The sequence below is a fragment of the Lycium ferocissimum genome, chromosome 9, assembly GCF_029784015.1.
Source record: "Lycium ferocissimum isolate CSIRO_LF1 chromosome 9, AGI_CSIRO_Lferr_CH_V1, whole genome shotgun sequence".
NCBI classification, from domain to species: domain Eukaryota; kingdom Viridiplantae; phylum Streptophyta; class Magnoliopsida; order Solanales; family Solanaceae; genus Lycium; species Lycium ferocissimum.
The window spans coordinates 35,793,470-35,819,467 of record NC_081350.1 but is presented as its reverse complement, the minus strand read 5'-3'; the positions used below and the strand labels follow the sequence as shown (position 1 = coordinate 35,819,467).

Below are 25,998 nucleotides of genomic sequence, written 5' to 3'. Positions count from 1 at the left end.
TATTCCGCAATTATGTTTTCATGATTCATTTAAATTGCATCATATAGATTATGTTGTTTTGATGCCCATGTTGACAAGCAAGCCACGAGGTTCGCTCGGACACATGCAAGCAAGGCCCGAGTGCCGTGTTCCGCCCAGGCCATGGTTCGGGGCGTGACATATTACACCCCCGAACATCTTAAAAGTGAATTATTTTACCCCTGATACATCTATAACCAATTGCACATGGGGAGGTGTTACACACTCGCCCGCCACGTCGGCGCCACGTCAGAAACCTTCTAATTTTTATATTTTTTTCATTTTCCTTTCTTTATTCATTGATTTTTCTTTTCTTAATTATATTTTACACTAATTAATTCTTAATTATCCATTAAAATCCACCAATAATTATATCTTCTTCATCACTAAATAACCTCGCCCACCCCATCTCTTTTATCCCATCAGAAATATCATATCCTCCACCACCGAAGCCACCATTATCCATCCATTGAAATGAAAAAAAAAACTCCAACAAGAACACAAACGACCAAACACGAAGGAACACCCATTTTTTGCTTGTTTGAAAATTGATGAGAAATCAAGCTTTTTGCTTTTTCTTTTGTATATCACTGTGGAAGGGTGATGAGGCTACTAACACTAGTTGAAAAAATTAAAAAAAGGAGAATGGAAAAAGAAAAGGGAGGAGAAAGAAGATGGAGGAGGCGTGAGGGTGTGCAGACGAACGAGAAAGAAAGACCAGCTCATAGGAGCTGCGACAGTGGTGGAAATGGGATGAGGTCAGTGAAAAGGGGGAAAAATGAAGAAGAAAGGGAGGGTTTGGGGGGTGGGGGTGGTATGGCGTGAAGATAGAGGAGAAGAGGAGGGACGGGGCGGCGGCGTGGTGGAGGGATAAAGCATGCGTGAAGGGAGGAAAGAGAGAGAATGAAAAAAAAAATTAGAGTAAGGGTTAAGGGTGAGGGATGAAGAACAAAGAGAGGGCGGGCGGGTTTGGAGGGATAGAGGGGAGGGTGGGGGGGGACTACAAAAACATTTATTTTAATAAAAAAAAGAATAAGCAAATAAATTTTAATAAAAATGCGTCACATTTTAATTATTTTTTATATTTTGTGGCAGGTCAGCTTGTTAGGGTGGTATTAAATTCACTTTTTAGATGTTCAGGTGTGTAATAAGTCGTCTGTATAGTTTGAGTGTGAACTCAACATTTCGAGTATAGTTCAGGGGTCATTTGATGTATTTGCCCTTTTGATTAATTGAAGGTTTTATTAGTTAAGTCAAATAATACAAAAATTAAAATCAAGAATTTACCTACCAATAACTAATGAGACCAAAAAATGGTACTCTGTAGAGATGGAAAGCAAGGGCGTGAGAGAGTGGGCAGGCGTTAAAAAAAGACAAGTTAGCGCTGCACTAGTCTCTCTTCCTTCTCAAGCACACTTTCACTTTGATATTCAAAACCCAACAAATCCGCCAGTTACACGTTATATATTTTGTACATTCATCACTTCCCGCTACTCTTTCTCTCTCTAAAAAATTCTTACTATTAAACCCTAGTTCTACTCTAAAACGGTCAGTTACATTCAATTTTGTTACTACTCTGTTTCTCTCTCTACATTTAGGTACATTTTTTCTGTATCTATAGCTTTTATCTTGTCTCCCTCCCCCTCTTTATGATTCAATGTTACTGTAAAGTTTTGATTTTTGTGTTCAATTTTGATTTTTTCCTGTTAAAAGTTTTAAAAAAAGGATTTTTTCGAACATCATTGTATGTTCTCAAGCTCTTTTATTTTTGCTTGTCCTGGTTGTTTATTCAAGTGATGATTCTCTCTGATGTGAAATTTTGATCATGTACGATTGGTGATGAAATGTTAGGTGCAAAGTTTTGATCTTTCTGTTGAATTTTTTTTTTTTTTTTCTGTTAAAAATCTAAAAATGGGGATCTTTTTAAATTTTAGTCGCATTTTTCTGTATCTTTTAGTTTTGTCTAGTCTTCTTTCCCCGTTTATTTGAAGCAATTCAAGTGTTTTTCACTGCATCTTGTTCATCATTGTATGTGTTTAAGCTTTTATTATGTTTGTTTTTGCTTATCCTTGATGTTTCTTCAGGTTATGATTCAATGTTAGTGCAAAGTCTTGATGTTTGTGTTGAATTTTGATTTTTTCTGTTAAAAAAAAAAAAGTTTTAACAAAGGGATTTGTTGTGTGTGTTTTGATCCATGAAATTGGAACATATACAAAAAATGATATGCACAAATTGATTTGTATTGGAATGAGTGAGCTTTTGGATATGAATGATTTACATAGCGGTTCCTTAGTAGTTTGGGGTCGAGGCATAGTTCACTGAAACGGTCTCAATTTTACTGATCTGCGTCTCTCTGTATACATTTTAGGTACATTTTTCTGCATCTATAGTTTTCTTGTCTGTCTCCCTCTTTATTTGACGATTTCGAAGCAATTCAAGTGCTTTTCTGCATTTTTTACAGCATCTTGTTCATCATTTTATGTTTTTGATCTTTGTGTTGAATTTTGATTTTTTTTTTTTTTTTTTTTTTTTTTTTGGCTTAAAAATGGATTTTTTGTGTGTTTTATTAGTTCTTGAGGAGGTCCTTTAGGGATATCCATGAAATTGGATTATACAAAGTAGATTTGTTTGGGCACTACACAAAAATGATATACACAAATTGATTTGTATTGGAATGAGTGAGCGTGAGTGGATACTAATGATTTACTTAACGGACTTTACTAGTTTGGGGTTGAGGTGTAGTTGATTGATTTGCTCTTGAGGAGCACGGGCATGTGTATTCTGCTTCTCTGGCTTAACTGTGATATATTTGATTGTGTTGCTGGAATATAGGCATTTTCTTTCCACAATTTTGTTTGTTTGCCCTGAACATTGGGGATTGAGGATATCTCTTTGTTTTCTTATGGAAATCTTCTTATGATCTGTTTGACGAAGAAGTTCCTTTTTTATTTTACTTTTATGTGTAATTAACAGAGTGAAATGAGTGAGCATGAGTGGATACTAATGTGGTTTCTGGTTTTTATAACTACTCTTTTTTCTTAATTAGCTTGTGCGCTTGAGAATTTCTTCTTACTTCTTGGTAATTGTTTTGCAGTTTAAGGATATTCTTTGGCCACAAGATCATGATACAAGTTAAGGAGGAAGCTCCGACTCTGGAATTTGGTGGATTCACTTCTTGTTCATCTTTCTCTGATAGCAGTTATGAGGCTAGCACTCCAAGATGCTCCTCCGAGCCTGGGTAAGCTGATAATTGTGATTTGTTTCAGTAGCATGAAGTTGGGCCTCAAATCAGGTCTTTGAAAAAGATGGTTGATTGATGCAATTTTAGTTTTCACTTCAATTTTTTTTTATCCTATTTCAGTTCCAGTTGCCGAAGGAGCTCAGTTCCGACTAAACGTTCTTCTCAGGCAGGCTGGACAGAAGAAGAGGTAATAGGCTATTCGCTGGAGCTCCTGTTTTACCTATTATGTGGTTGAATTTCAAGAGATTTAGTTCTCTATCCAAGCTTTCTGTGTACTTGTATGATGATTTTTACAACCTTGTGAGAGTGTCTCCATGATAGTTAGGTACTTATAGAATTATCTATATGAGTTGGCATGTCCTTTTCCTTTTCTTTCTGATGCATGTGGATGCTTCGGATGTATAATTGATCAAAGGAAAGAATAAAGATAAATCTTGTTAGTCATAATTCTAATTTCATTTGCTCAATTTTACTATTTCCATAGGCTCATTTCTTTTGATCTAGAAATTTCTGACTTCTTTATTCCTTTCACAGGATAATCTGTTGACTGAAGTGGTGAAAAGGTTCAAAGGGAAAAACTGGAAAAGAATAGGTAAGGCACCATTTATTCTGTCATGCTCTATACTTTTCAGCTAGTTTCTCTTTCTTTTTTCTTGATCAGGCCACTATTCAGTTAAGGTTAACCACAAAGACCTTTACTTTTTGCTCCTAGTCGCTTTATGACTTGGGTCCTGCTCTAGAAGGTAGTTAGGGCAAGAATATAGAAAGGTCTTACGTGGTGAACTTTCTGTATGAGTGGTTTTTAGCACCTTAGAACACTAGCCCTTTTGCAGGCATTTTCTGCCTCTTAAGTTGTCTCTTTTTACCATAAAGTAACAACAAGACACGTTAACACTGGTTTGGAATTGATATAACGAACTATACTGCAGTATATAAGTTACATACATGAAACCACTTCAGTATCTGCCATTATTCAGTAGGTGAAAAGTTTTAGGAAGCCGCTATGATCTACTTTTCTTTTAATCCCTTTCAGTACAATAAAAATGTTCACCATCTTTTGAATACCTGGCTATTTCATAGAGTAACTTCTACTGTTGTCTGTATGAGCTAAATTTGTCTGCTGAATGTTTTGTGTTGTTGTTATTGTGTTCTCTTTTGTTCTACAGCTGAGTGCGTGAATGGAAGGACCGATGTGCAGTGCTTGCATCGCTGGCAGAAGGTTCTGAATCCTGAGCTTGTGAAGGGTCCTTGGACAAAGGAGGTACAGAACGATCTTACAACCATTTTTTTTAACTACCTGATAAAAAAATCAAGACTTTGATTATTAAAAACAATTGTTTTTTCCCTTTTGGAATTTCAGGAGGATGACCAGATAATTGAGTTAGTTGGGAAATATGGCAGTAAGAAGTGGTCTGTTATAGCAAAGTCTTTGCCTGGTCGCATTGGCAAGCAATGTCGGGAAAGGTCAGTTTCCAACTCTGCCTAAATCTGTTGCTATGCAACGGTTTGTATTTATACATCCGGCCAATTTACATGCTCATAAACCCAGAACTTTTTGAAGGCTTCCTGGAACATCTGTAGTTAACCTGCTGACAGAGCTTTTTCCTTCCTTGAGAACTCATTTTGTCTCACTTTTATATTGACTTTCTGTCCTGTGTAGACCCTGCTTACCATTATTACTTCCTATTATCTATTGTTTGATGTTGTGTTGTATCTTTTCAAAGCAATCAATCAATCAACTGTCCCTCAATTCCAAAGTAGTTGGGGTTGACTATATGAAAAAAATCCATAGTCCATAATTTGAGGTACAACCCCCCTTTTTGAGCATAGGCAGCTTTTTTTAAGTGAATAAGAAAAGGCATGACAACTGAGAGCAGCTAAATATTTGATTAGTGCGATTTATTGGTGAATTTTTTGTTGAATTTTGCAGTTAAAGCATTAAAGGAGATCCACATCTCCATGTTCTGTTCCAATTGAAAAAGAAAATGACATTGGTTGATTATTGCTCGTTATTATTCTTGTTGCAGTCTGCAGTGTACACTAATGTTGTGATATCATCCATTAATGTCACAGGTGGCACAACCATCTTGATCCTACAATAAAAAAAGAAGCCTGGACTGAACAAGAAGAATTGGTCCTATGCCACTATCACCAAATGTACGGGAACAAGTGGGCTGAAATTGCCAGGTTTCTGCCCGGAAGGTATGCTAGAAAATCTATTTCTTTAATTATGTATAGGTGTCTGATTTAGAGATTCTACCAAAATGTAGTTCAAGTAATTTGCATAATCTATCCCCATCTCATACCAACAGCAGCACATTTAGAGTGCCTGATGAGGAAAAGTCATCATTAGTATAAGTGTGATATAACTCGTATGCCAAATCAAACACAAACCTTCTCATTGTTAGGATGTATTGGTACATTGCTTACAGAGTGTATCAAAATATTGGACACTGCTCGAGCTTGTTCTAGGGACTTAAGTAGATAATTCTTGTAATGAAGGTGGCCAAGGCATATGCAGCTTTCCCTCCACTTTTACTTCTTGAGGCTCAATCCATGACTAAAACTCTTTTAGCATTTCATTTTGTCAATTTGAACAGAGGTAGTATTAGTGTGATAGCAGCTTGTTATCAATTAACAAGATGAAAGGTTGAGAGTAGCTGGGAACAGATATTCTAAGTTATTTAACTGTACTTTAAGGACTCAATGTGCAACCTGTTTAATCCAGAGATCGACCATCTTTTGTGCTATTAGCTGGAGGTACATGTGTCAATTTGTCTCTAACAAGCCAAGTTCTTAAGTCATGATTACTCTAAAATGAACTTTTTGCCTAAGCTTGATGCATTCTGTTTGATTTTCATTAAAGTACCATATGTGCACATATCTTTGATAAGTTCTCCTTTCTGATCTATTTTTTCCTTTTGGAGCTCTTGCAGGACTGATAATGCAATTAAAAATCACTGGAATTCCACGGCGAAGAAAAGAACAAACTTGAATTTACTAAGTAGGTTGTATATCCAAAGTGAGGGATCTCCGGATTTCTCAAGTCACAAGAAAAAACTAGATATCAAGAAGCTTCCAATACAGGCTCATAATGCAGAAACATTTTTTTTGAGCGAGCAGACAGGAGTAGATAATGTTGCTGATGCTTGCTTAACTGATCTGAGAATTGGATATGCTAGTTCTCCGCGAAATATTTTGCATAAGGATACTTCTTTATTTGGAGCCTGTAAATCATCAGAAGACAATGTGAGGGATCTCATAAAGCCACTTGTTGGAATACAATTTGGCAAGGCAGAGATTATCCCAATTGCTGAGACAGATAAACCATGCCAATCCAATTTAAATTCACATCCTCTCTTGGCCTCTTCTTTAGATTTTCCTTTGGATCCATCACACCACACCAGGTGGAATAGTTCTCAAGTTGAGGCTGTTCCTCCGACTACTTTTGGAAGAATGTATGAATCTCCCAAAAGGTCTAGGCACGCCACTGTTGATGATCCTGACCATGATTTTTTGAGTTTGTCATTGGCTGGCTTCACCGAGGTTCATTCCCAAGGTAACAAAAAGAATAAAACATATGATGCACAATCTTCTTTGCCTCTCAAGCAGCCTGGTTGCTTATATTATGAACCACCAAAATTAAAGGACTTGTTGATTCCTATAACGGATGAAAACCTTAGTAGAGACAACCTTATCAGGCAACAAAATGGCCCTCCACTTTGCTCTACACCTCCTAGTCTTAAATTAACAGTCTCTGCTAATGGTAGCAGTCCAGAATCTGTGTTAAGGAATTCCGCAATGAGCTACACAAAAACTCCTTCAATCATAAGAAAGAAGACTTTGAGATTTCCAGAAGCTTCTGGGCATTCTAGTTGCATGGGCACCACGACTCCCTCATATGTTGTCCGTGGTGCTCCTGATGAGGAAGACACCTCAAACCTGAAGGACAGGATTTCTGTATGTAAAACATCAGTTTCAGGAAAATCTCTTGGAAGGCGGTTGGAATATGCCTTTGATATGGAATGGGATTCCTCTAGATGTTGCACACCAGTTCCTGCAGCTCCGCCTTGTGGACTTACTCTTGGTGCTATTGGTGCTAATACAATGTTGACACCATAAAAATGGGTAAGTAATGTAGCAGTTCAGTTTTAGTTTGTCTTAACTTCAGCTTTTTCCTGCTCAGTTTGAGATGAATTTTATTTTATCGGGAGCTTGAACTCTACAAGAGCATCTTTATTGCGCTAGTTCAGTTAAAAAGAGCTTGAACTGATCTGACAAGTTAAAGAAAGATCTTAACCTAACCACATATTGATGGATGTGTGTAATTACATTGCTTTCCCGCATTAGCTACTCTCTCGGTTAAGTGTCGTTTAATGTTTTTACACCCATTAAGAATATCGTTAATAGCATTAATCACAAGAGTTATTTGACTCACCCTTTATCTCTCCTCAAATTATCTTTTATCTCTACTCATACTTTTTATGATAATTTATTGGAGCTAGGGTAGGTTTGAATAAAACAAGTAATTAATGCCTTCTTTGTTCCTAGAGAGACAATTCATTACATGGACCAAATTGGTTTGGCTGAAAAGACACTTATTCTGGAAAGAGCAACGTGATATGTTCCTGCCTAAATGTTCATCTGTACTCCCTCTCAACTACTTTGATCTAATCCTGCATTCTACTACATATTACTGGTGTTATTTCTATTGTAATTTTCTTTTTTGATTTTAGGGATCAGCTGTATAGGATTAGTCTGGAGAAGCTTTTGTTGTAGATTACAATGGCGGAGAATTCTCAAAGCATGTCAATTTTCGAGGTAACAAATACCTGTGAAACAATGACATGCTGATACACTGAGAAAGGCCAAGTTGAAGCTGAAGAACTAGTCGGAGATGGAAGCCGTGATTTTGATATATTCACATAAGCCTCATGAGCCTATTACTAATAAGAAAATAGCGTAAAAAGTTACAACTGCATGAACAAGCTTTTTGGAGTAATTCTTGTTTTTGGAGTTGCATAATTCTATTCCTACTTCAGAAGTCTAGTGGAAGGAGGGGGGTTGTTTGTAAATATGCATTTAGAATCAATTGCCTGCAGTTTTGTGGCATTTTACATTGTTGCAAAAATGTGCTCCTAGTGGTTTGCCTTGTTCCATGGCATTGTTAAACAAATAATTATATTATCCTGAACCGTTGGAGAGAGAAAATTCAGGTAAAAGGTGGTAAATGTTAATGGGTTAGTTATACTAAACAAACCTGTGATATCTCAGTTATATCCCTATAGTTTAAAATCGAACTATGAAATTGTTATGCTTATACTAGGTATATCTCTTATTATATATAAGTTCTTCAAACTTGAGCTCAAATTCGATTTTTTTTTTATGTATTTATTTGTATTTTCTTAAAATTGTAAATAGAAAATGAACACAAATTATTCTACATAGTGATAAGTAAGGTGAAAATATATTGTAGTGTTTGCTAAAAGTTCCAAAATCTACTTTCTCAACTTGGTTGCTTTGATAGTGATTTTAGGATATGGAATGGACGTATGTCGTCGTCAGCATTTCTGGTAGACCATCTTTTTCGCCAATAGGATTGCAATTTGCATCCTTGGTTATCTAAAAAAAGTTTTTGGATAAAATGATAAGAACCAATTATGTATTGCTTTGTCTGTCAATTATTAAATAATATATCCTCAATATATATAGTACTCCCTTTTTCTTTATTGGTGGAGACCTTTTTCTTTATGATAAGCTTAGAATTATTATTATTGTTGCTATATTAATAGTATTATTATTTTTTATTTATTATATTATGTTACTATCGTTCCTGATGTATGGTTTGATTAGTAAAATGAAAAATGGCAAACAAGAAAAATATCTTTTTTTCATTTTTTATTATTTTTTGACAAACTGAGCTATCCGTTTCAGTTAAGGAGCTATTAAGGAAATCTTGGAAATCCAAAATTTGGAAAGATGAGAATTCCACGTCAGCCTTGCCGTCTGAAAATGACTCAACGAGAAATTTCTTGTAACATTTTCGTTTCGTTACCATTACAATTTACATGGTATGAAAGCGTTGTTAGGGTCTTTTAAAAAAAAAAAAAATATATATATATATATATATATATATATTTATTATATAGAAGTCCATCAAAAATAAAAAAAAATAATAATTAAAACACCATCAAAACAAAAAAGAAAGAAAGTTCCAGTAGACAGTGATAGTAATAATAAATCAAACGTTAATAATTCAAAACAAACTTGTTTGAATAGATAGATGAGAAAAGACATCATTTACAACATTAGTTTAACAACTAAACTTAAGTTTATTTATTTACTGCTTAACAACTTTTAAGTTAATTAAATACCTTAGCATGGTGAGATCTAGATGATATTTGGCCACGATTAAATATTTTTTTAATTATTTTTATTTATTTAATTTTTCTCTTTCTTCTTCATTCTTTTCCTATTTTATTATTTTATTAAAAATGGATCCCATGACCCCTAAACCCCCTTCTCCTTCTAACCCCCAACCCCCGCTCCCTCTCCTTCTTCCCTCGAATCGCTGCTGCTATCTTCTTCTTTTTTTAATTTTTCTCCTTGAATTTGAAACCTGAATTCTTCAACAACTCTATCAGCAATTTCAGCAAGATTATTTTTTATTAGTTTTCTTCATAATTCATAAAACATTTAGAATCAAATTTATGTTTTGTTGCTGGGTCAATTCGTTTTTATGGTGGTTCGCCGGTGGAAGGAGAACAGCGATGGTGGTGGTTAGCAGGTGGAAGCCATTCTTCTCTTCCTAAACCCCCCCCCCCCCCCCCCCCCCCCCCCCCCCCGCCCACCTCCGTACGCTCCTATCCCTCTCCTTCTACCGCAATCCCCATTGTTTCAACTTTCAAGTTCACCAAAAAAAAAAAAAAATTAGTCTGTTCTTCTTTTTCTAATTTTTTTTTCCTTTCTTTTTCTAGGGTTCAAATGATTTGGGTTGCCTGAAACTTTAATTTAACAGTGTTAAATTCTTCAACCCAGTAAATGTCACCGGAAAACATCTTGTTCGACAAATCTAAGGATTTCAAGCTTTTTAGATTACCCAACTCATTTGTTAAAGACCCAGAAAGAGCAATTACTTGAAAAAGTAACGAATCTGATTTCTCAAGCTGTCCTATTTCCGATGGAATCCCACCGGAAAGTTCACAATTCGCCGCATATAACCAGACAAGTTCCGATAATCTAGGCCACTGGATATGTTGTTGTTGTGATGGGTTAAAAAAAGCTGCTACATTTTGAAATATTCGAACTGGGTTTTCATGATTTGGTCAGAAAATTTTTGGGTATTGAGAAAGATTGAATTTTTGAACTTGGTTATTGAAAAAGATGGGAGTTTTTCCCACTTGGGTACTGAAAAAGATTGATTTTTTATGACTGAGATGTGAAAATGACATTAAAAATGATAAAGGGGAAAAAATCAGCCATGAGTGTAGCTACCATGGATGGAAAGAAAAAGGAAGTAAGTAGCGAAGACAGAAGAAAAAAAAGAAAAGAGAGGAAGAAGAAGAAAGAGAAAAGAAAAAAAAAAGAAAAATAAAATATTAAAAAAGTATAATTAAGTATAATAAATTGTCATCTAATTAGAAAACGACATATGTACAGCTACCTTTCACACGCTTTTGAGAAAGTCATCACACCTTTTTACCATATCACCCGCTAAGGGGGTATTTAATTAATTAAAAAGTTATTAAAGGAGGTAAATAAATACAACTTAAATTTAATTACTAAATTAAATTTTCGTGCCAAGTTCAGGGATCAAATGATGTCTTCATACATCATCAAAAAGTTTTTGCCTCAGATATTTGGTACGATGAAAGCGATATAAGTCGTGAGTCATGCATGATTCATCATAATGTTTTTATTTAAGGTTAAATTTGATTGGATGAAGACCTTTTCAGTGAGAGCTCATCGTTTAAACAAGTTTTAATAGTAAGAATATGTGGATAAAATCAATTTCTTTTATTTTTCATCACAAAAATCAATTATCTTTTGTTATTTTATTCATAAAGTCATTCAAGTGGAAATAAATACACGCAATCACATTTTAATGACATGACACCCGGTATTTAAACCAAAAAATAGAAAGCATTAACCCCACACCATTTAAACTAAAAGTCTCTTAGCTGACCCAATATTCGACCCATAAAATCTCTTTATATGCTAAACAAACGCCCAAATATCCCCTTTATTTGCTTGAATTATCTTTATTAAAAAGCGGACCTATATATATTTTTCAGCTTAAGAGAACTTCTTAGTGAAATAGTAAAATATAAATGACTTTTTTATACAAAAGAAGGAAAAACCCTTTTCACCTATTTCAGTTTAAAGCTACTGAAGCTTTTCTTAGAAATAACTTATTTCTCAAATTTATCTCTTCGAACAAGCAAAAGAGAAACCGCCAGACTATCAAAAACAATATAGTACTACATGATTTAGAGTACGAGAGTCAAATATTTTAGAGTTTGAATTGGGATAACATGCTCGATCAGGGCACGACAGATTGTATGTGAATATATGAATATTAGTGTAACAATCAAGCCTTTTAAGATTAGAAAATAAAAAAGAAAATTTCACTTGCTAAATAGCAGGTATATTAGTAAGGAACTAAATATCTTTTTTGCTCCATACAGTTACTTATAAGATTGAAAACAAGGAAATCAAATATTTATTTGTAGGAATTCGTTACAAAACTTTTGGTGTGGGACCAACAAAAAAACCAACTCTCGTTGATTTTATTGTACTTGAGAATTATAAATTTGAAATGGTTACGATAAAGCCAAAAAATATGGCGTAAAGAATAAGGCTCAATTTGCAACAAACGCACTATTCCTCTCAATTTGGATCACGTATGTAACTGAATACTGTTTTTTATACCATATATTTTGGATAAAATAAAAGTTTGAGGTGAAGCAGGCCAAACATTATCGAGAAGGCAAGGGACATAAATCGATGATTTTTTCTAATTTTTAAAAATAATAACCACATCTAAAGGATAGGTTAAAATTTAAAAAAATGCAAAGAGTATATTAAAAATTATTATTATAAAATTTTAAAAAAACAAGTAGTACAAATTTTTAGTTAGCTATCTAGACATAATGTGACGTGTTCGCCATAACATTTAAACCAAATTGGTAGGTTCTTCCTTTAATTTATCTGTCTTTTCCATTCAGTGCATGTACTGGTCAGAAAATTTTCGTCTTCGATCTCTCTTCGCGATGCATTTGTTGGGCTAAAACTTTCTTTTAATTGTACAATAACAACATAAGTTTTGTTAATTGGTGAGTTTTGTTGGGAGAAAGAAATGGTCAATTTAGAAAAAATTGAACTTAATAGACGTACAAGACAAATAATCCAATAAGCATGCACGGAGCGATTTTTAGACACACGTAACAAAATAGCCAATAATTCAAAGCTAAAACGCAAATAAAATAGGAATGCTTTTTGAGATATTTGTTTGCTCTACTTGTTGGTGCGGAATCAAAAATTCTATTAAAAAAAAAAAATCACCGTATAAAAATAAATGCACAACAAAGATAAAAAAGATTCAATATAGTATGTATATGTGTAAATAAATCAACTCAACAAAACAAATTTTTTTTATTTCAGAGACATTATCAAGCTGAAAGCTGAACCTCGCCAAATGATCTTATGAATAACAATCCCATCTTTTAGGTTCCGTTAGTACAATATGTGTACTGTAATTTTCAACCCCTTAAATAAAGATTGTGGAATGAGACTTAATTTCATGAGACTTTAACCTTTTGAAGATCAATCTTAAAACATTTAAAAGCGTTCTCTCACCAAAGCAAGTTGTGGAGTGACTCCCAACTTTATCATTTAAAAAAAACATTAGCTTATACTCAATTTATATACATACTAACAACAATGTGTGCCTCAATTTACATACATACTGACAACAATGTGTACCTCAATTTATATACTTGCTAACAACAAGGTGTACCTCTCCACTTAAAATATTGGAAAATTTACTTGTCATAACTACTTCTAAGACCTATTTATGAATAATAACTACCTTTGATTTTATTTATTGTTCATAGCTAAAATATTTTCTTAAATTACACATCATAACTAAGATTCCGTATTTCACAAGCTCTTTTAAATTAGTTTTCTCTCACCTCTCAAATTTATTTCTCCCTCACCCTTCTCTTTCTCTCTCTCTCTTCCCTCTCTCGCCCCGCATCCGTATCGATCTATTTCCATTGCCCGATTCCTTCAAATATGTCAAGTTACTTCATCGGAAAATTGTTTTGTGACTCAAGAACTAGTAACGAGAACTGTCTTTGATGGCATAGAGCCATAATCTCTCGCAATCGTCGAATCTCCGAAGAATAACACTAGAGAGCTCGTACCATTTAGTTATGGAGGCAACTCTTCAACTTGATGTTGCTATAAATCGATTCCTTTGAAACTTTTAAGTTTCTCTCGATTTATAAATCTCTCTCAAGAAAAGGAGTGACGTTTTGGTTTGTTCTTTACTTTTTCGACACCGCCACTTCTTCTCGGTGGCGGCGGTACGGTTCAAAAACGCATATCCACCTCCGACGAGAGTTGTGGAGCTTCATGCTCACCAAGTGTTTGATAAAATGCTTCAGTATATTTCAGTATATTTCGTTGTATTTCAATGTATTTCTAATTTATGAAACAATTTTCTGATATATTTCATTGTATTCCATTGTATATATGCATACTACAATTTTATATTTCTTAAACAATCAACCATATTTTATTGTATTCCGGTGTATATTTTTACGTATTTGGAAGTATTTCTAAAAGTTTGGAATGGAGTTTGTTTATTATGGAACTTCAATGACCAATTTAATTTGATTTACCATTTAAAATGAAAGAAGAGAATGTTTACAATGTTTATTTGTGTATTTTTCTCATTCTCTGTATTTCCCCGTATTTCAAAAACGCGAAATACAACAAATATAACAAAAACTAGCTACGATTTGTAAATATAGAAAAGTAGCTATAAATTGTTAGTTGGGCAAAATGTAAGTTTCCCTAAAATATTGGACTCCTTATCCATTCATTGCTAGAAGTGATTTCTTTGCCATTTGTACCCAGCCGCAATTAGAAGAATTCCAAACTTCCATAAAATTCTCTTCTCATCCAAATCTTCTCCCAAGAACCACCAACTCCACGTGGCAGAGCTAGAACTCAATAGTTTTTATTCAAATAATAATCAAAAAAATAACTTATTTTAAAAAGCCAAACACCTGTTTGGCCAATTAATTTAAAAATTTTTGAGCAAGCACTTTTAAAAAGTTTTTCTATGTGTATTTTTCAAAATAAAAACTTTTGGGCAAAAAAATATTTTTTGCCTTTCTTGAAAAGCTGTCAAAAAAGTTATTTTTTTTTCCCAAAAACTTAGCCAAACACCTCACTTTTTTAAAAATAAGCACTTATTTAAAAAATAAATACTTCGTTAAATTCATTAAATATAGATAAATTTAAATTTAGAGCCCAGTTATTATCACTTAAAGTTGTTATTAGGATCCGTTTGACCATAGGAATTATTTACTTTTTTTGATTTTTTTTTACTTTATTTAAAATTAGAGTTTAACCATAAAAATTCAATACAACTTATATTTGAAATTTGAAAAATACCTAAAAGTCATGTTTCTTTTTTTTTTTTTCATTTTTAATATATTCAAACAAAAATAATAATCAAACACAACTCTATCTTCAGGTGCAACTTCAAAAAGTCTAAATAAAATAAAAAAATATTTAATTTTATGGCTAAACCCCTAGGAAAATTCAGAATCACATAAAGTTGAAATTCTGACTCCGCACTTACGTCACCTCATTAAACCCCCCAACCGTATCCCCTTAATAATTCTGTTAACTTTTTTGCCTTATTTAAGATTGTTGCTTATCCACTTTTCAAAAACAGTCCTTGATTTGCTCAAACTCTTTTCCTTTTATATCTTCCCTTTTTCTTCACGTATCTTCCACTTTGTCACAACCCCTTTTTCTCTTTCTCCATAAAACTTGGTTCTTGAACCATAAAAATTAAATCTTTTTGAATTCTTGTCTTCTTTTCTTGAAAAATGGGTGTTCAACGTCAAGAAAATATTTTGGTAACTGGTGGTGCTGGTTTTATTGGAACACACACGGTTGTTCAGCTTTTAAATGAAGGGTTTAAGGTTACCATAATTGATAACTTTCATAATTCTGTGGAAGAAGCTGTTGATAGAGTCAGAGAATTAGTTGGCTCTCAACTTTCACAGAATCTTGAATTCATTTTGGTATGTTCTTTTCTACTTTTTGAAATTTTTTTTGATCAAAACAACACACTTTGGAGGAAGGAAATGAAAAGAAAAAAAATGAAGAATTTTGTGTATTTTTGGGATTTTTATATAAAAGGGTTTGAAAAGTTCACAAGAATTATTCATTTTGTAGGAGAATTATGGCTCAAATTTTATTGAGATGATCATATGTTTAAGCTAGAATTTTGTAGTTATTGAATGTTTCAGGCTCCATATTTAATATTTTACTTTTACCTTTTTTGTGTGTGTTTTATTACCCTGTTTCATGTTGTTATCATCTTCTAAAGAAAGTAATCTTGTTTTTTCTTAATCAGTACTCCCTCTGTACCATTTTGATGTGATGGTGCTATTGTTTGGGAGTCGAACTTTTTTTTTGCCCCCCTTCGACTATAATTTTCTCGAGCTTTTTTAAAAATATTTTAAATCATTAGCTATGTTGAATTGTTGACGTGTAGGACTTTTTGTACTATTAGTTTTCAACTATGTAAATCTTATTTTAAAAACCTATACTAAATACTATATACTCAAATTTAGTGTTTTTACCCTTGTAGCCTTCATGTAGGGACAGAGGTAGTAATAAAAAAAGTAATCTTGATAAGTGTTTGATGATATTTGTTCTGTGATACTAGGTCTATTTAATCCTCAGCTGAGAAAATGTAAATTCTGATTTTACATACCTTAAATACACAATACTAAATTGGAGTTTTTGGCTTACTTTGGCATTTTAACTTATTTGCTTCTTGGTGACAGGGTGATATCAGAAACAAAGATGACTTGGAGAAGTTATTTTCCAAAAGAAAGTATGCAAATCTCTCTCTTGCTTCAAATTATAATTTCCTTTGGATGTATTTCTATTGTGGTCTTTTCATTGATTGTTTTGCAATATATATTGAAACAGGTTTGCTGCTGTGGTCCATTTTGCTGGACTTAAGGCTGTTGGAGAGAGTGTTGCTCATCCCTTTCTTTATTTTGAGAACAACCTGATTGGATCAATAACATTGTATTCAGTAATGGCCAAATATAACTGTAAGAAGGTATGTCTTTTGATACTTTATTTTTGTTTATCGTAAATATATATTGAAATGCATTACGCATTCAGGGCAAGTTGGAATATATGTTATGTTCGTGACCATTGCTACCTTGTACTTATACTTTTGGTAGAATTTGTAGAAAAATACTCCTTCCATCCCATGTTTAACTAGGCACGGAGTTTAAGGACTTTTGAAACTTGTGTCTAAAATAAACCTTAAATATTTGTGTGGCTATAAATCATCTAAAGTTAAATCGTTACTAAATAGAAAGGTATTATTCTTTTTGGAATGTCACATAAATTGGGACATAGGAAGTAGTATATATGAGCTTTCAATAACTCATTTAGCTTTAGGAACAGGGGCAGAGGCGCAGAGCTAGGGTCGAAAGGGGGTTCAATTGCTGAGGAAGGGTCGAACTGTTGAATTTGTTGGAGGGAATGTTCGTCAGGTTGATATGTTTTTAACTTTGATGGTGTGAATTTGCAGTTGGTTTTCTCATCATCTGCAACAGTTTATGGTCAGCCTGAAAAGATTCCATGTGTGGAGGATTTTGAATTGAAGGCTATGAGTCCTTATGGTCGAACAAAGGTTCGTATTGTCAATAATTGTCTCTTTAGTTTGTAGTGATTAAAGATCTCTCATTCTGTAAGGTATGCAACTAACCCGAGCTTCTTTCTATTTAATTAGCTATTTCTTGAAGATATTGCTCGGGATATTCAGAAGGCAGATCAAGAATGGAATATCATTCTGTTGAGATATTTTAATCCAGTAGGAGCTCATGAAAGTGGCAAACTCGGGGAAGATCCAAAGGGCATTCCCAACAATCTTATGCCTTATATTCAGCAAGTAGCTGTTGGTAGATTGGCGGAGCTGAATGTGTACGGCACCGACTACCCTACACCTGATGGTACTGCGGTAGGTTATGTTTGGCTGATTTTTTTGCGACTTCTAATCTGTCGTTCCTCCTTTTCTTTTGTACTTTTTAAAGTTATAAATTTTTGCAAAAACTTTCAAGCACATTTTAGTCATTCTAACAAAAGAACAGCTATCAGCAGGTTTAGTTTCGGCATTTCGGCACCTTGTATCCGAACACCTGACTACTTATTTATAAAACTAATTTCAACACTTAAAAATGCTTTTCTGCACACAAAACTGACCAGCTATTTACAATTAGCTAATCTAAACATGCTCATATAGCTTCTTTTGGATGAGAAAATAAAATAAAGAAATTGAAAGACCCAACTTAACCATCTGACTATCTTTCATAAGAAAGAAGCAAAAAGTGAAGAGTGAACAAAACTTACCAGCTGGAACTTTTATTGAACTGTTATTTATATCAAAGAAAAAGAAAAAACATATAGTAGAATATCCAATTAGTTTTATGGCATGAATCTGCTAAATACCTTCAATATATTTCATTCCCGTGCTTGAACTGATAAACCATTTGTCATCTATTGCTCACTAGATACGAGATTATATCCATGTTATGGACTTGGCGGACGGTCATGTTGTTGCACTTCAGAGACTTCTAAGGCAGAATGATATAGGTAAGTAATCCTTTTCATAGCAAAGTTAAGATCTGAATTCCTTTGACCCGTGTTCGAGATGATGACACACTTTCGTCGAATTATTTTTCTATTGAAAGTAAACATCTTGTGACATTTGTTCTTCTATTTAATGGTTTGCATTAGGTTGTGTTGCCTACAACTTGGGTACTGGGAAAGGAAAATCTGTCCTGGAGATGGTTGCTGCCTTCGAGAAAGCGTCCGGAAAGGTCTCTTAACGAATATATTGAACATGCTAACATGCTAAACTACGCCTTACAGAATTTGAATTATGTGAACAAGGCAGTAACCTCTTCATATGTTGTACTAATATTTCTTTGGTTTCAGAAAATCCCTCTTAAAATGTGTCCAAGAAGACCAGGTGATGCAACTGCTGTTTATGCATCAACAGAAAAAGCTGAGAAGGAGCTTGGTTGGAAGTAAGTAATAAATGTTTTTTCCCTTTTGCTATTAGGTTATCTTTACACAAATAGCCGTCCGGATTGTTTACTTCTTTTAGCCGGTATGCATAGATTATACACATATTATACATGTTTATACTCATAGTAGACATGAATTATGCATATATCACATATCTGCCGCTATTTTTAATTTAAGAGGTTTGTTGGGCGGCTATAAGTTAATTCTTCAATCTTCTTGCACGACTCTTCCATTTCATCATTTTAAGAGATATACTAATGCTGGGATCAATTTTTTTTCTCAGGGCAAAATATGGTATAAATGAGATGTGCAGGGACCAGTGGAAATGGGCAAGCCAAAATCCTTGGGGATACCAATCAAAACCTTGAGATGTTAAATAATACAAGTAACACTTGGAGGACTGCAAAATGCTCTTCTAAGCTTTATATAATTAAGTTTCTTAAAGAGTTGGACTTGTAGCCAACATCCTAGTATTTTACATTTTCTGCAAACACAAATGTATCCGAGGACAAAACTGTTCAATATGCAATAATTGCTGTTGATGGTTAAGTACTGGTGAATCCTATTTATTTTATGGGGACTTGATTGTGCCTCCTATTTATGACCCCTTCAACCAAATTGCTTTACTAATTGTAATTCATTCAAAAAGTGTAAAGGATCTGGTCTATTATGTTATTGAAGGTGATATTAGCCATGTGGAAATTGAACCAAGGTAAAGATTGGATGTTCTGGCTGAAATTACAACTCTTCCGTTAACGTGAACATGAACTAAATTCTATTCGTCTTAACCGAACCATTTTTAAGGCCACTAAACTTAATCGAATGAGTTCTAATTTTCTTACCATTTGTGCAAAGGTGGGGGCAAGGTTTGCGTACGTCCTATCCTTTGCACACGCTCTAAAAAAATATTAATAATTCTAATCATAAGAATATCCGTGTAATTTACCGTTTATATCTTTTAACATTTAACTTATAATAGCTTGTTTGACCAAACTTATGGCTGGTTTCAGGAAGATAAGGTAACTGGTCAACATGGAACGCCTTAAAAATATTAAAACAACTGCCAATGATAATTAGTTTGTTATCGTTTTTTTATTTTCAATCCTGCTTTAATTGCACTTCTTTTGAGCCGTGGTCAGAGTCTCTAGGTAGGAGTAAGGTTTGCGTACATCCTATCCTCCCAGACTCTACTTGTGAAATTACACTGCGTATGTTGTGCACTCAAGATTTTGCCTTTCTCAAGGGTTATCTTAACATAGGTATTGATTGGACTTTGCAGATAGAAATTCTGTGTCGATTTAGTACAAACTATTGGAGGATATCTTCATATGCTTGGTTTCGACTCACATTTACCCAATAGCTTTTGCCTAAATCCTAATATATTTTTGAAGAGATTTACTAAATATTTAATTATTATTTTTATAGTATTAACTTGATATCGTTGTAGGAACCCATAAACTTCAAATCGTAAATCCGTCTCAGTTTTAGATGTGTGCAATCCTTCCCTTCATTATTGGTGAGGTTATGGTCTATAGTTGACTTAACCATATCCCTTAGCTCAGTGTAAACAATTGAGAAATGCCTTCATTCTGGTGAAGCAATGGTTTAAAGTTGACTAACATATATAAATTTAAGTCACCTGCCTCCGTTTAAATTTAGTAGTGGTTGACCAACTATTCAGTAGTTGAGACAAGACCTATCACCAGCCAGTTCTCAGTATGTAACATGCAAATTTGCCCAAAATTGGCTGCATAACAATCCCAGACTTGGTTTTTCCTGCGATTGATTAAATTTCTCTTAAAACAAATTGTTCTTTTGAGTAAAAATCATTTGCTAAAAGTTGGGAAAAGGAGGGATATATGAAAGAAGGTAATGTGCTAATGACTGCTCAGAGAATGATATCTGGTGCCTCTCCTTCTTCTCCATCAACTCCAAACTCTCAAGCTACACAACCACCTTTGCCAACACCATCACCATATTCGTTCTCAGTGGCATCGACAAGGTTGAGATCAAGGCCTTCTATCTATGCATACGATCTTACCCTAAGGTCACTGGCACTCTTGTTCTCCTTCATTTCTGCTCTTTCGCTAGCTGCACCATCACCATCAAGGACCAAACGAGGAGCGATTTCCAGATTCTATGATAACCCACAATTAACGTAAGAATCAATACTAAGCTAGTTGAACCCTTATCAATTTACATTTCTTTGTTCTCCCCCATGCAATCTTGCAATCAGTCCAATGGTTTTGAGAGCTTTTTAACACCACTGCAGGTACTGCTTCACAGTAAGCTTATTAGCTTTTATATACTCGGCCTTTCAACTCTTCAAAAGAGTTTGTGACATTGCTTATCGAGGGGTCTTGATCTCAGATATGACCTCTGACTACCTCAGTTTCATACTCGATCAGGTACTTATTTAACTTCAATTAGCTAGAGATTTCTTCCAAGTCCAAAACCAAAAGGAAGTTGGTTCACAGTATCTGATTAGTATATAACTATGAATCATACAAATGGTTACATCCCTTCCTTTAGTTAAAACAAGTATCAAGAATTTACTCCCTTTTTTTCCTGGATGTCTCCCAAAGGAACATCAAGATCTATCCTCTATTAACCACTAAAACTATAGCTTTATGTTGAACCATAACGGTGACAAGCAGCAGACAGCATCTTATCTTATCCAATAATGAAATAAAGAAGAGTAGACCGTATCTTATTTGACCATCAAGCAGCCAAAATTTCAACTCTTCTGAATGTTTTTATCTAGTTCTCCTCTTCATTAACTGCAGATGAATCTTTCAAAAACACGAATTCTCATAAGCAGAATGTTGTACAGTTGGCAGGTTACCTCCTTGTGTCCTCTTCTTCAGTAACTATACCAGTCATTCAACAGATGGATAGCCGTACCTCTCTCTGGAAACCAGCTATTGTTGCTGTTTGCATGTCATTTACTGCTTTCGTGTTCCTTGCAGTCTCTGCACTCTTATCAGGCTACAAGCTGTGCAAAAGGATCATATGGTGATGCACTGGGAATTAAAGACGCAGCCTTCTTCACTTCTTTGTTTCCGTCGAGAAAGTTTTGATCTGCTTGAAGCATCACAAGTGGCAATTGGGCGGCATATAGCAACTATCCTTGACTACACTAATGATCTGGTAGAAGTTGACAACAATAAGAAAGAAGGGCTCGGATGTTTATCGGACATCTTCCTAGCTATGATAGGTTTGAGTTGGACAGTGCCAAGAAGAATCTGGATTTGTTGTCAAGCTCGCACAGAAGTGGAGGATTAACAGAACAGAAAAGCAGATGGGGCAGAGTACCTGCCTGCATATGGACTATATGGAGAGAGAGGAACTCAAGATGTTTTGAAGATAAGAGCAACTCAATCCAGAAGATAGAATTAAATTGTGTCGTGTTGTTTCATTTCTAGTGTAAACAGGAGCATGTAGATGACACCGCGTCTCTATTACAAGCACTAGAGTCTCTGTACGAAGAAGAATACTTTTGGTGATTTTATATTTCTTTTGATGCTACAACTATGTAAATATGGCTCGCAAAGTCTCTGCATTTAAGGTTATAACTGCTATCATATATAAAAGAAAACGTTAAATAGCGAAGAAGAGAAAATTTTGGTAGAACCATCTATTAGTTGCCGTTGTCATGGTGAATAAACAGTTTAGATAGTAACAAACTAGTTTGAACTGCCTTGCTTCAAAGTAACAAGAAGTTACAATTTACTTTCTACAGAAAATGTGTTCCTGTTTCCACTTATGCCCTGAAGACAATAACTGAATAGGAGTATATTCCCTAGTCTGCATCGGGAATGAAACTATAAATACTATAAAACACTAGCCATCCATATAACCAAGATCCTCAACCTTCCTTGATGAACAAAGAAGTAGGTCCAGTTAAAACTTACCGTTGTCGCCAGTTCAACATTAGGAACATTAATTCACATAGTAGTATTTTTCAACATCTATTTATTTATATCCGGAAAATCTTGAATAACATTTTTCTCAGATGCCTTACATATATGATTCCAAATAAGTAGAGGTTGAAGCAACTCCTTCATACCATCATCCAATGTAGACTGCCTTGCCAGAGTCTTTAGAAGGCAAAATCTCATCATCTGAATTGGCATGTTAACGGCAAGCAACAAGATTTTCAGTTCTAATTCCAGTTGTCTTTAGTGACATTGTCTTGTAAAAATTTGACAGAAGCATGTGCTACGTAGTTTAATCTTCTATAATGACAAGATTTCCCTCAGAAAATTCACAAGCCTGGATGGAGAGGGAAAGCTGCTTCTGCAGCTTTTTTACAACAAAGACTTCTGGCTCTTCACATATGGTTACTACCGTGCCCTTGCGGCCAAGCCTGCCCGTACGACCAGCTCGATGTGCATAATGAACCGCGTCAGTAGGTAACCCCAGATTAACTACAAGATCACATTCAGGTAAATCCAAGCCTCTAGCTGAAAGCTCATTTGTTAGCAGCACCCTGATCTCCCCATTTCTGAACTTCTTTAAGATTGTTGATCTTACAAGTTTGCTGAGATCACCATGTAACTCTGCAGCATTCATACCACGAGCTTCTAGTTTGTAGACAGCATCTTTCAGTTGTTTTGTGTGGTTCATAAAAGCTATAACACACTTGGCATCGAGAGCATGCACACACCTTCTCAACATATCAATTTTGTGCTGTATCCTGGTAATAGTGTAATAATGCTGCAAATTAGGGGGTAAGCTCTGGACACTAGGCATAGCTTGTACATCTGAGCTTGTAGTAGAAGGTGTTCCTGATATATGAACTGGTCCAGAAGGAGTGAGTGACTCGAGTGGAACAACTTTATTGGCTTGGATGAGAAGTGGATCACAACCCCAACTTCTTGCTGCTCTTATAACTGAAAAAGGCACTGTTGCAGACACCATGATAGTCTGACGCGCAGCTCGCTTGACAAGTGGACTATTTGACTCTCCCCCATGTGCACCAGCTCTTCTCCCTACATGGTCTAATATCCGCTTCATGTCCTCCCGGAAACTGAAAGCAAGGAGCTGATCAACTTCATCCAATACCAAGTAACGACAACCATGGGTAGGAAGCTTTCCAGCTGCACTAATCTCTGCTATCCGCCCAGGTGTCCCCACTACGATGGCAGGCTTGTTCTTCCTCAGAGCTTCCTCCTGTCTCGATCGGTTTGCACCCCCTACAAGCTGCTGGACTAGTTTCCTATTCGCTGGTCCTAATAGCTTTTCAACTTCCCTGACAATCTGCATCCCAAGCTCCCTCGAAGGAGCTACTATAACTGCCTCAATGTCTACTTTGTTCCCAGTTTGATAGCCATCTAAAATTTCTTCCCTCAACGGACCAACTCGAGACAGTATGGGAAGGAGATAAGCTAATGTTTTTCCTGAACCTGTGTAGGACTGAATCACAACATCGTGATTCTCAAGAACAGTTGGAACCGCAGCTGCCTGAACATCAGTCGGAACCGTAAAGCCTTCCATCTCTAGCCTTTCGACCAACAAAGGTGGAAGGCCAAGCTCCGAAAATGACTCCGCAGCAAATGGTGCAGTCTTTATATCTACTGGATTTTTCTCCCTAATCAATCCTGTTTTATTGCCACTAACTCTTTTCTGCTCTCTTCTCTTGGGAACCTCAATTGTTGCAACACCCTGCTGGAGCTTATTTTTCTCATTTGCACTTACTGTCTTAACTTCACTCTTCAATCCAAGGCTAGCTAGAGTGAGGGATCCGCTGCCACTTAAAAAGCGAACATTGCATTGAGATGGAGCTATCCGTGTAAACTGTGAAACTTTCCTCAAAGCTAAAGAATCCCCAACTAACAAGAGGGCCCTTGTTAGCACTAAAACAGGCATGGTGTTTCTAGCACTTGTTTTCCCAGTTGCTATCTCATGGAACAACTCAAATTTGATATTACTATTTACAATGCCAAAATCCTCTCAAGCAGTTCACTATTATCACCGATCAGACTGCAACAGGAAAGTTAAAATATCAAATATACATAACAATGTAACATTCTGTTTACTAGAAATTGAGATGTAGGGACAAAGGTATGTATCTTTGTGCTGTAATATCCCTCTTCGAGGGAAAAAAAATCAAACTAATATAGAAATTAGAAAGCAAAGAGAATTAGCACAAAAGGCATGTCAAACATAACCAAACTCAATCAATCAATCAACTATGTCTCAATCACAACTAGTTGGTGTCTATTATATGAATTCTCTATATACATTCCGCTCCCTTCAAACATAAATCCTACTCCCTCTGTTTCAATTTGTTCGTCTTACTTTCCTTTTTAGTATGTTTCAGAAAGAATGTCTCTTTCCTTTTTTGGTAACTCTTTAGTTCCAATTTTCCACATGAAACGTTTAAGACCATAAGATTAAAGGGCAATTTAGTACATTATACATATGTTTAATTTAACACCACAAGATTCAAAAGTCTTTGTTACTTTCTTAAACTCCGTGCCAAGTCAAAACTAGACAAACAAATTGAAACGAATGGAGTATTTTCCTTTAGTCCATTAAGCTTGAACCCCACCTTAGGCGCCGAGTGATGTCCTCTACTCCCTAAATAAACACAGTTTTTCCGGTCCATATCATTCCAATACTAACTAAATCATTTATCTTTTCATTCCAATACTAAATAATTCGTCTTTCAAGGCCATAAGAAGTAGAACTGGATTTGAAAAAAAAATATATATATATATATTTGTGCACTCTTGAAGAGCAATAACAGGGAAACATTGACTGGCATTTACTGCATAACCACGAATTCTTCTAATTAATCATTCAGGCCAAATTTTGCCATTTCTTGAAAACCCAGAAACCACTAAAAGCAGACATTTTGTCGAAAATATGGTGAACAAGCACATGAAAACCTATCACAACAGAACTTAACTCTCATTTCTATACACCTAAGCATTTCTACTTATCATATTCAGCGTATAAAAGGTAGACTTTATAAAGTTCTCTACTTTCTAGAGAGTTAGGGTGCGTTTGGTACGACGGAAAATGTTTTCCTATTTTCTCTTGTTCGCAGCACGAAATATCTTGGAAAATGTTTTTCTTAAAAATTTGAGGGAAAACATTGTTTTCCGGATCAATCAAAACACACCATCGCATCCCCAACGCACCCCCTGCACTATCTACCCACCCCCACCCCTCCACCCTCCACCACGTACCCCCCACCCTCCACCACTCTTAAAATGACATTCTTCTAACTTGCGTACCAAACACAATAAAATAAGTAGGAAAATCACTTACTTTTCAAGAAAATATTTTCTCATTTTCCATCATACCAAACACACCCTTAGTGTGTCTCTTGGCAATCAAAATGGAAACAAACAAGAACTAAA

At 35.0% G+C, this 25,998-nt stretch overlaps 4 protein-coding genes across 7 annotated transcripts; 3 read left to right on the top strand and 1 right to left on the bottom strand.

The window, feature by feature from the left end:
- The first annotated feature begins 1,394 nt into the window (after positions 1–1,394).
- On the top strand, positions 1,395–8,470 carry LOC132030486 (uncharacterized). 3 transcript variants are annotated; one of them, XR_009408054.1, is made up of 10 exons: positions 1,395–1,566; positions 3,113–3,256; positions 3,380–3,446; positions 3,794–3,851; positions 4,426–4,520; positions 4,620–4,723; positions 5,333–5,461; positions 6,196–7,387; positions 7,811–7,905; positions 7,996–8,470. XR_009408054.1 is itself a non-coding variant. In XM_059420139.1 (9 exons), the coding sequence occupies exons 2-8, from the start codon at positions 3,141–3,143 to the stop codon at positions 7,379–7,381; spliced, it is 1,755 nt and encodes a 584-aa protein (XP_059276122.1). In that variant the 5' UTR covers positions 1,395–1,566; positions 3,113–3,140; the 3' UTR covers positions 7,382–7,387; positions 7,996–8,470. The 3 variants fall into 3 exon arrangements, 2 of the variants coding, with proteins under 2 accessions (XP_059276122.1, XP_059276123.1); XM_059420139.1 differs by lacking the exon at positions 7,811–7,905; XM_059420140.1 differs by lacking the exon at positions 7,811–7,905 and having other exon boundaries at positions 1,395–1,616.
- A 6,755-nt stretch (positions 8,471–15,225) lies between these two features.
- Positions 15,226–19,170, top strand: LOC132030485 (bifunctional UDP-glucose 4-epimerase and UDP-xylose 4-epimerase 1-like). Its single transcript, XM_059420138.1, has 9 exons — positions 15,226–15,588; positions 16,360–16,409; positions 16,508–16,643; positions 17,127–17,228; positions 17,328–17,555; positions 18,106–18,187; positions 18,332–18,414; positions 18,533–18,624; positions 18,909–19,170. The coding sequence occupies exons 1-9, from the start codon at positions 15,391–15,393 to the stop codon at positions 18,991–18,993; spliced, it is 1,056 nt and encodes a 351-aa protein (XP_059276121.1). The 5' UTR covers positions 15,226–15,390; the 3' UTR covers positions 18,994–19,170.
- Positions 19,171–20,077: 907 nt separating this feature from the next.
- LOC132030484 (CASP-like protein 4A4) lies at positions 20,078–22,440 on the top strand. Of its 2 annotated transcripts, none has more exons than XM_059420137.1 (3): positions 20,078–20,783; positions 20,898–21,033; positions 21,595–22,440. In XM_059420137.1, the coding sequence occupies exons 1-3, from the start codon at positions 20,485–20,487 to the stop codon at positions 21,703–21,705; spliced, it is 546 nt and encodes a 181-aa protein (XP_059276120.1). In that variant the 5' UTR covers positions 20,078–20,484; the 3' UTR covers positions 21,706–22,440. The 2 variants fall into 2 exon arrangements, with proteins under 2 accessions (XP_059276120.1, XP_059276119.1); XM_059420136.1 differs by having other exon boundaries at positions 20,083–20,783; positions 21,459–22,440.
- Positions 22,441–22,481: 41 nt separating this feature from the next.
- On the bottom strand, positions 22,482–24,652 carry LOC132030483 (DEAD-box ATP-dependent RNA helicase 47, mitochondrial). The gene has a single exon (XM_059420135.1). It carries the CDS (start codon positions 24,494–24,496, stop codon positions 22,856–22,858), a length of 1,641 nt encoding a protein of 546 aa, XP_059276118.1. The 5' UTR covers positions 24,497–24,652; the 3' UTR covers positions 22,482–22,855.
- Positions 24,653–25,998: the final 1,346 nt, after the last annotated feature.

What these genes read in the sequence shown, in the direction of transcription:
- LOC132030484 (XM_059420136.1), top strand. Translation starts at nt 20,485, where the DNA reads ATGAAAGAAGGTAATGTGCTAATGACTGCTCAGAGAATGATATCTGGT. An exon ending in TATGATAACCCACAATTAAC is followed by an intron (nt 20,784 to 20,897) that starts GTAAGAATCAAT and finishes ACACCACTGCAG; the next exon opens with GTACTGCTTCACAGTAAGCT. An exon ending in TCAGTTTCATACTCGATCAG is followed by an intron (nt 21,034 to 21,458) that starts GTACTTATTTAA and finishes AATGTTGTACAG; the next exon opens with TTGGCAGGTTACCTCCTTGT.
- LOC132030483 (XM_059420135.1), bottom strand. Translation starts at nt 24,496, where the DNA reads ATGCCTGTTTTAGTGCTAACAAGGGCCCTCTTGTTAGTTGGGGATTCT.
- LOC132030486 (XM_059420139.1), top strand. Translation starts at nt 3,141, where the DNA reads ATGATACAAGTTAAGGAGGAAGCTCCGACTCTGGAATTTGGTGGATTC. An exon ending in AGATGCTCCTCCGAGCCTGG is followed by an intron (nt 3,257 to 3,379) that starts GTAAGCTGATAA and finishes ATCCTATTTCAG; the next exon opens with TTCCAGTTGCCGAAGGAGCT. An exon ending in CAGGCTGGACAGAAGAAGAG is followed by an intron (nt 3,447 to 3,793) that starts GTAATAGGCTAT and finishes TTCCTTTCACAG; the next exon opens with GATAATCTGTTGACTGAAGT.
- LOC132030485 (XM_059420138.1), top strand. Translation starts at nt 15,391, where the DNA reads ATGGGTGTTCAACGTCAAGAAAATATTTTGGTAACTGGTGGTGCTGGT. An exon ending in AGAATCTTGAATTCATTTTG is followed by an intron (nt 15,589 to 16,359) that starts GTATGTTCTTTT and finishes TCTTGGTGACAG; the next exon opens with GGTGATATCAGAAACAAAGA. An exon ending in CCAAATATAACTGTAAGAAG is followed by an intron (nt 16,644 to 17,126) that starts GTATGTCTTTTG and finishes GTGAATTTGCAG; the next exon opens with TTGGTTTTCTCATCATCTGC.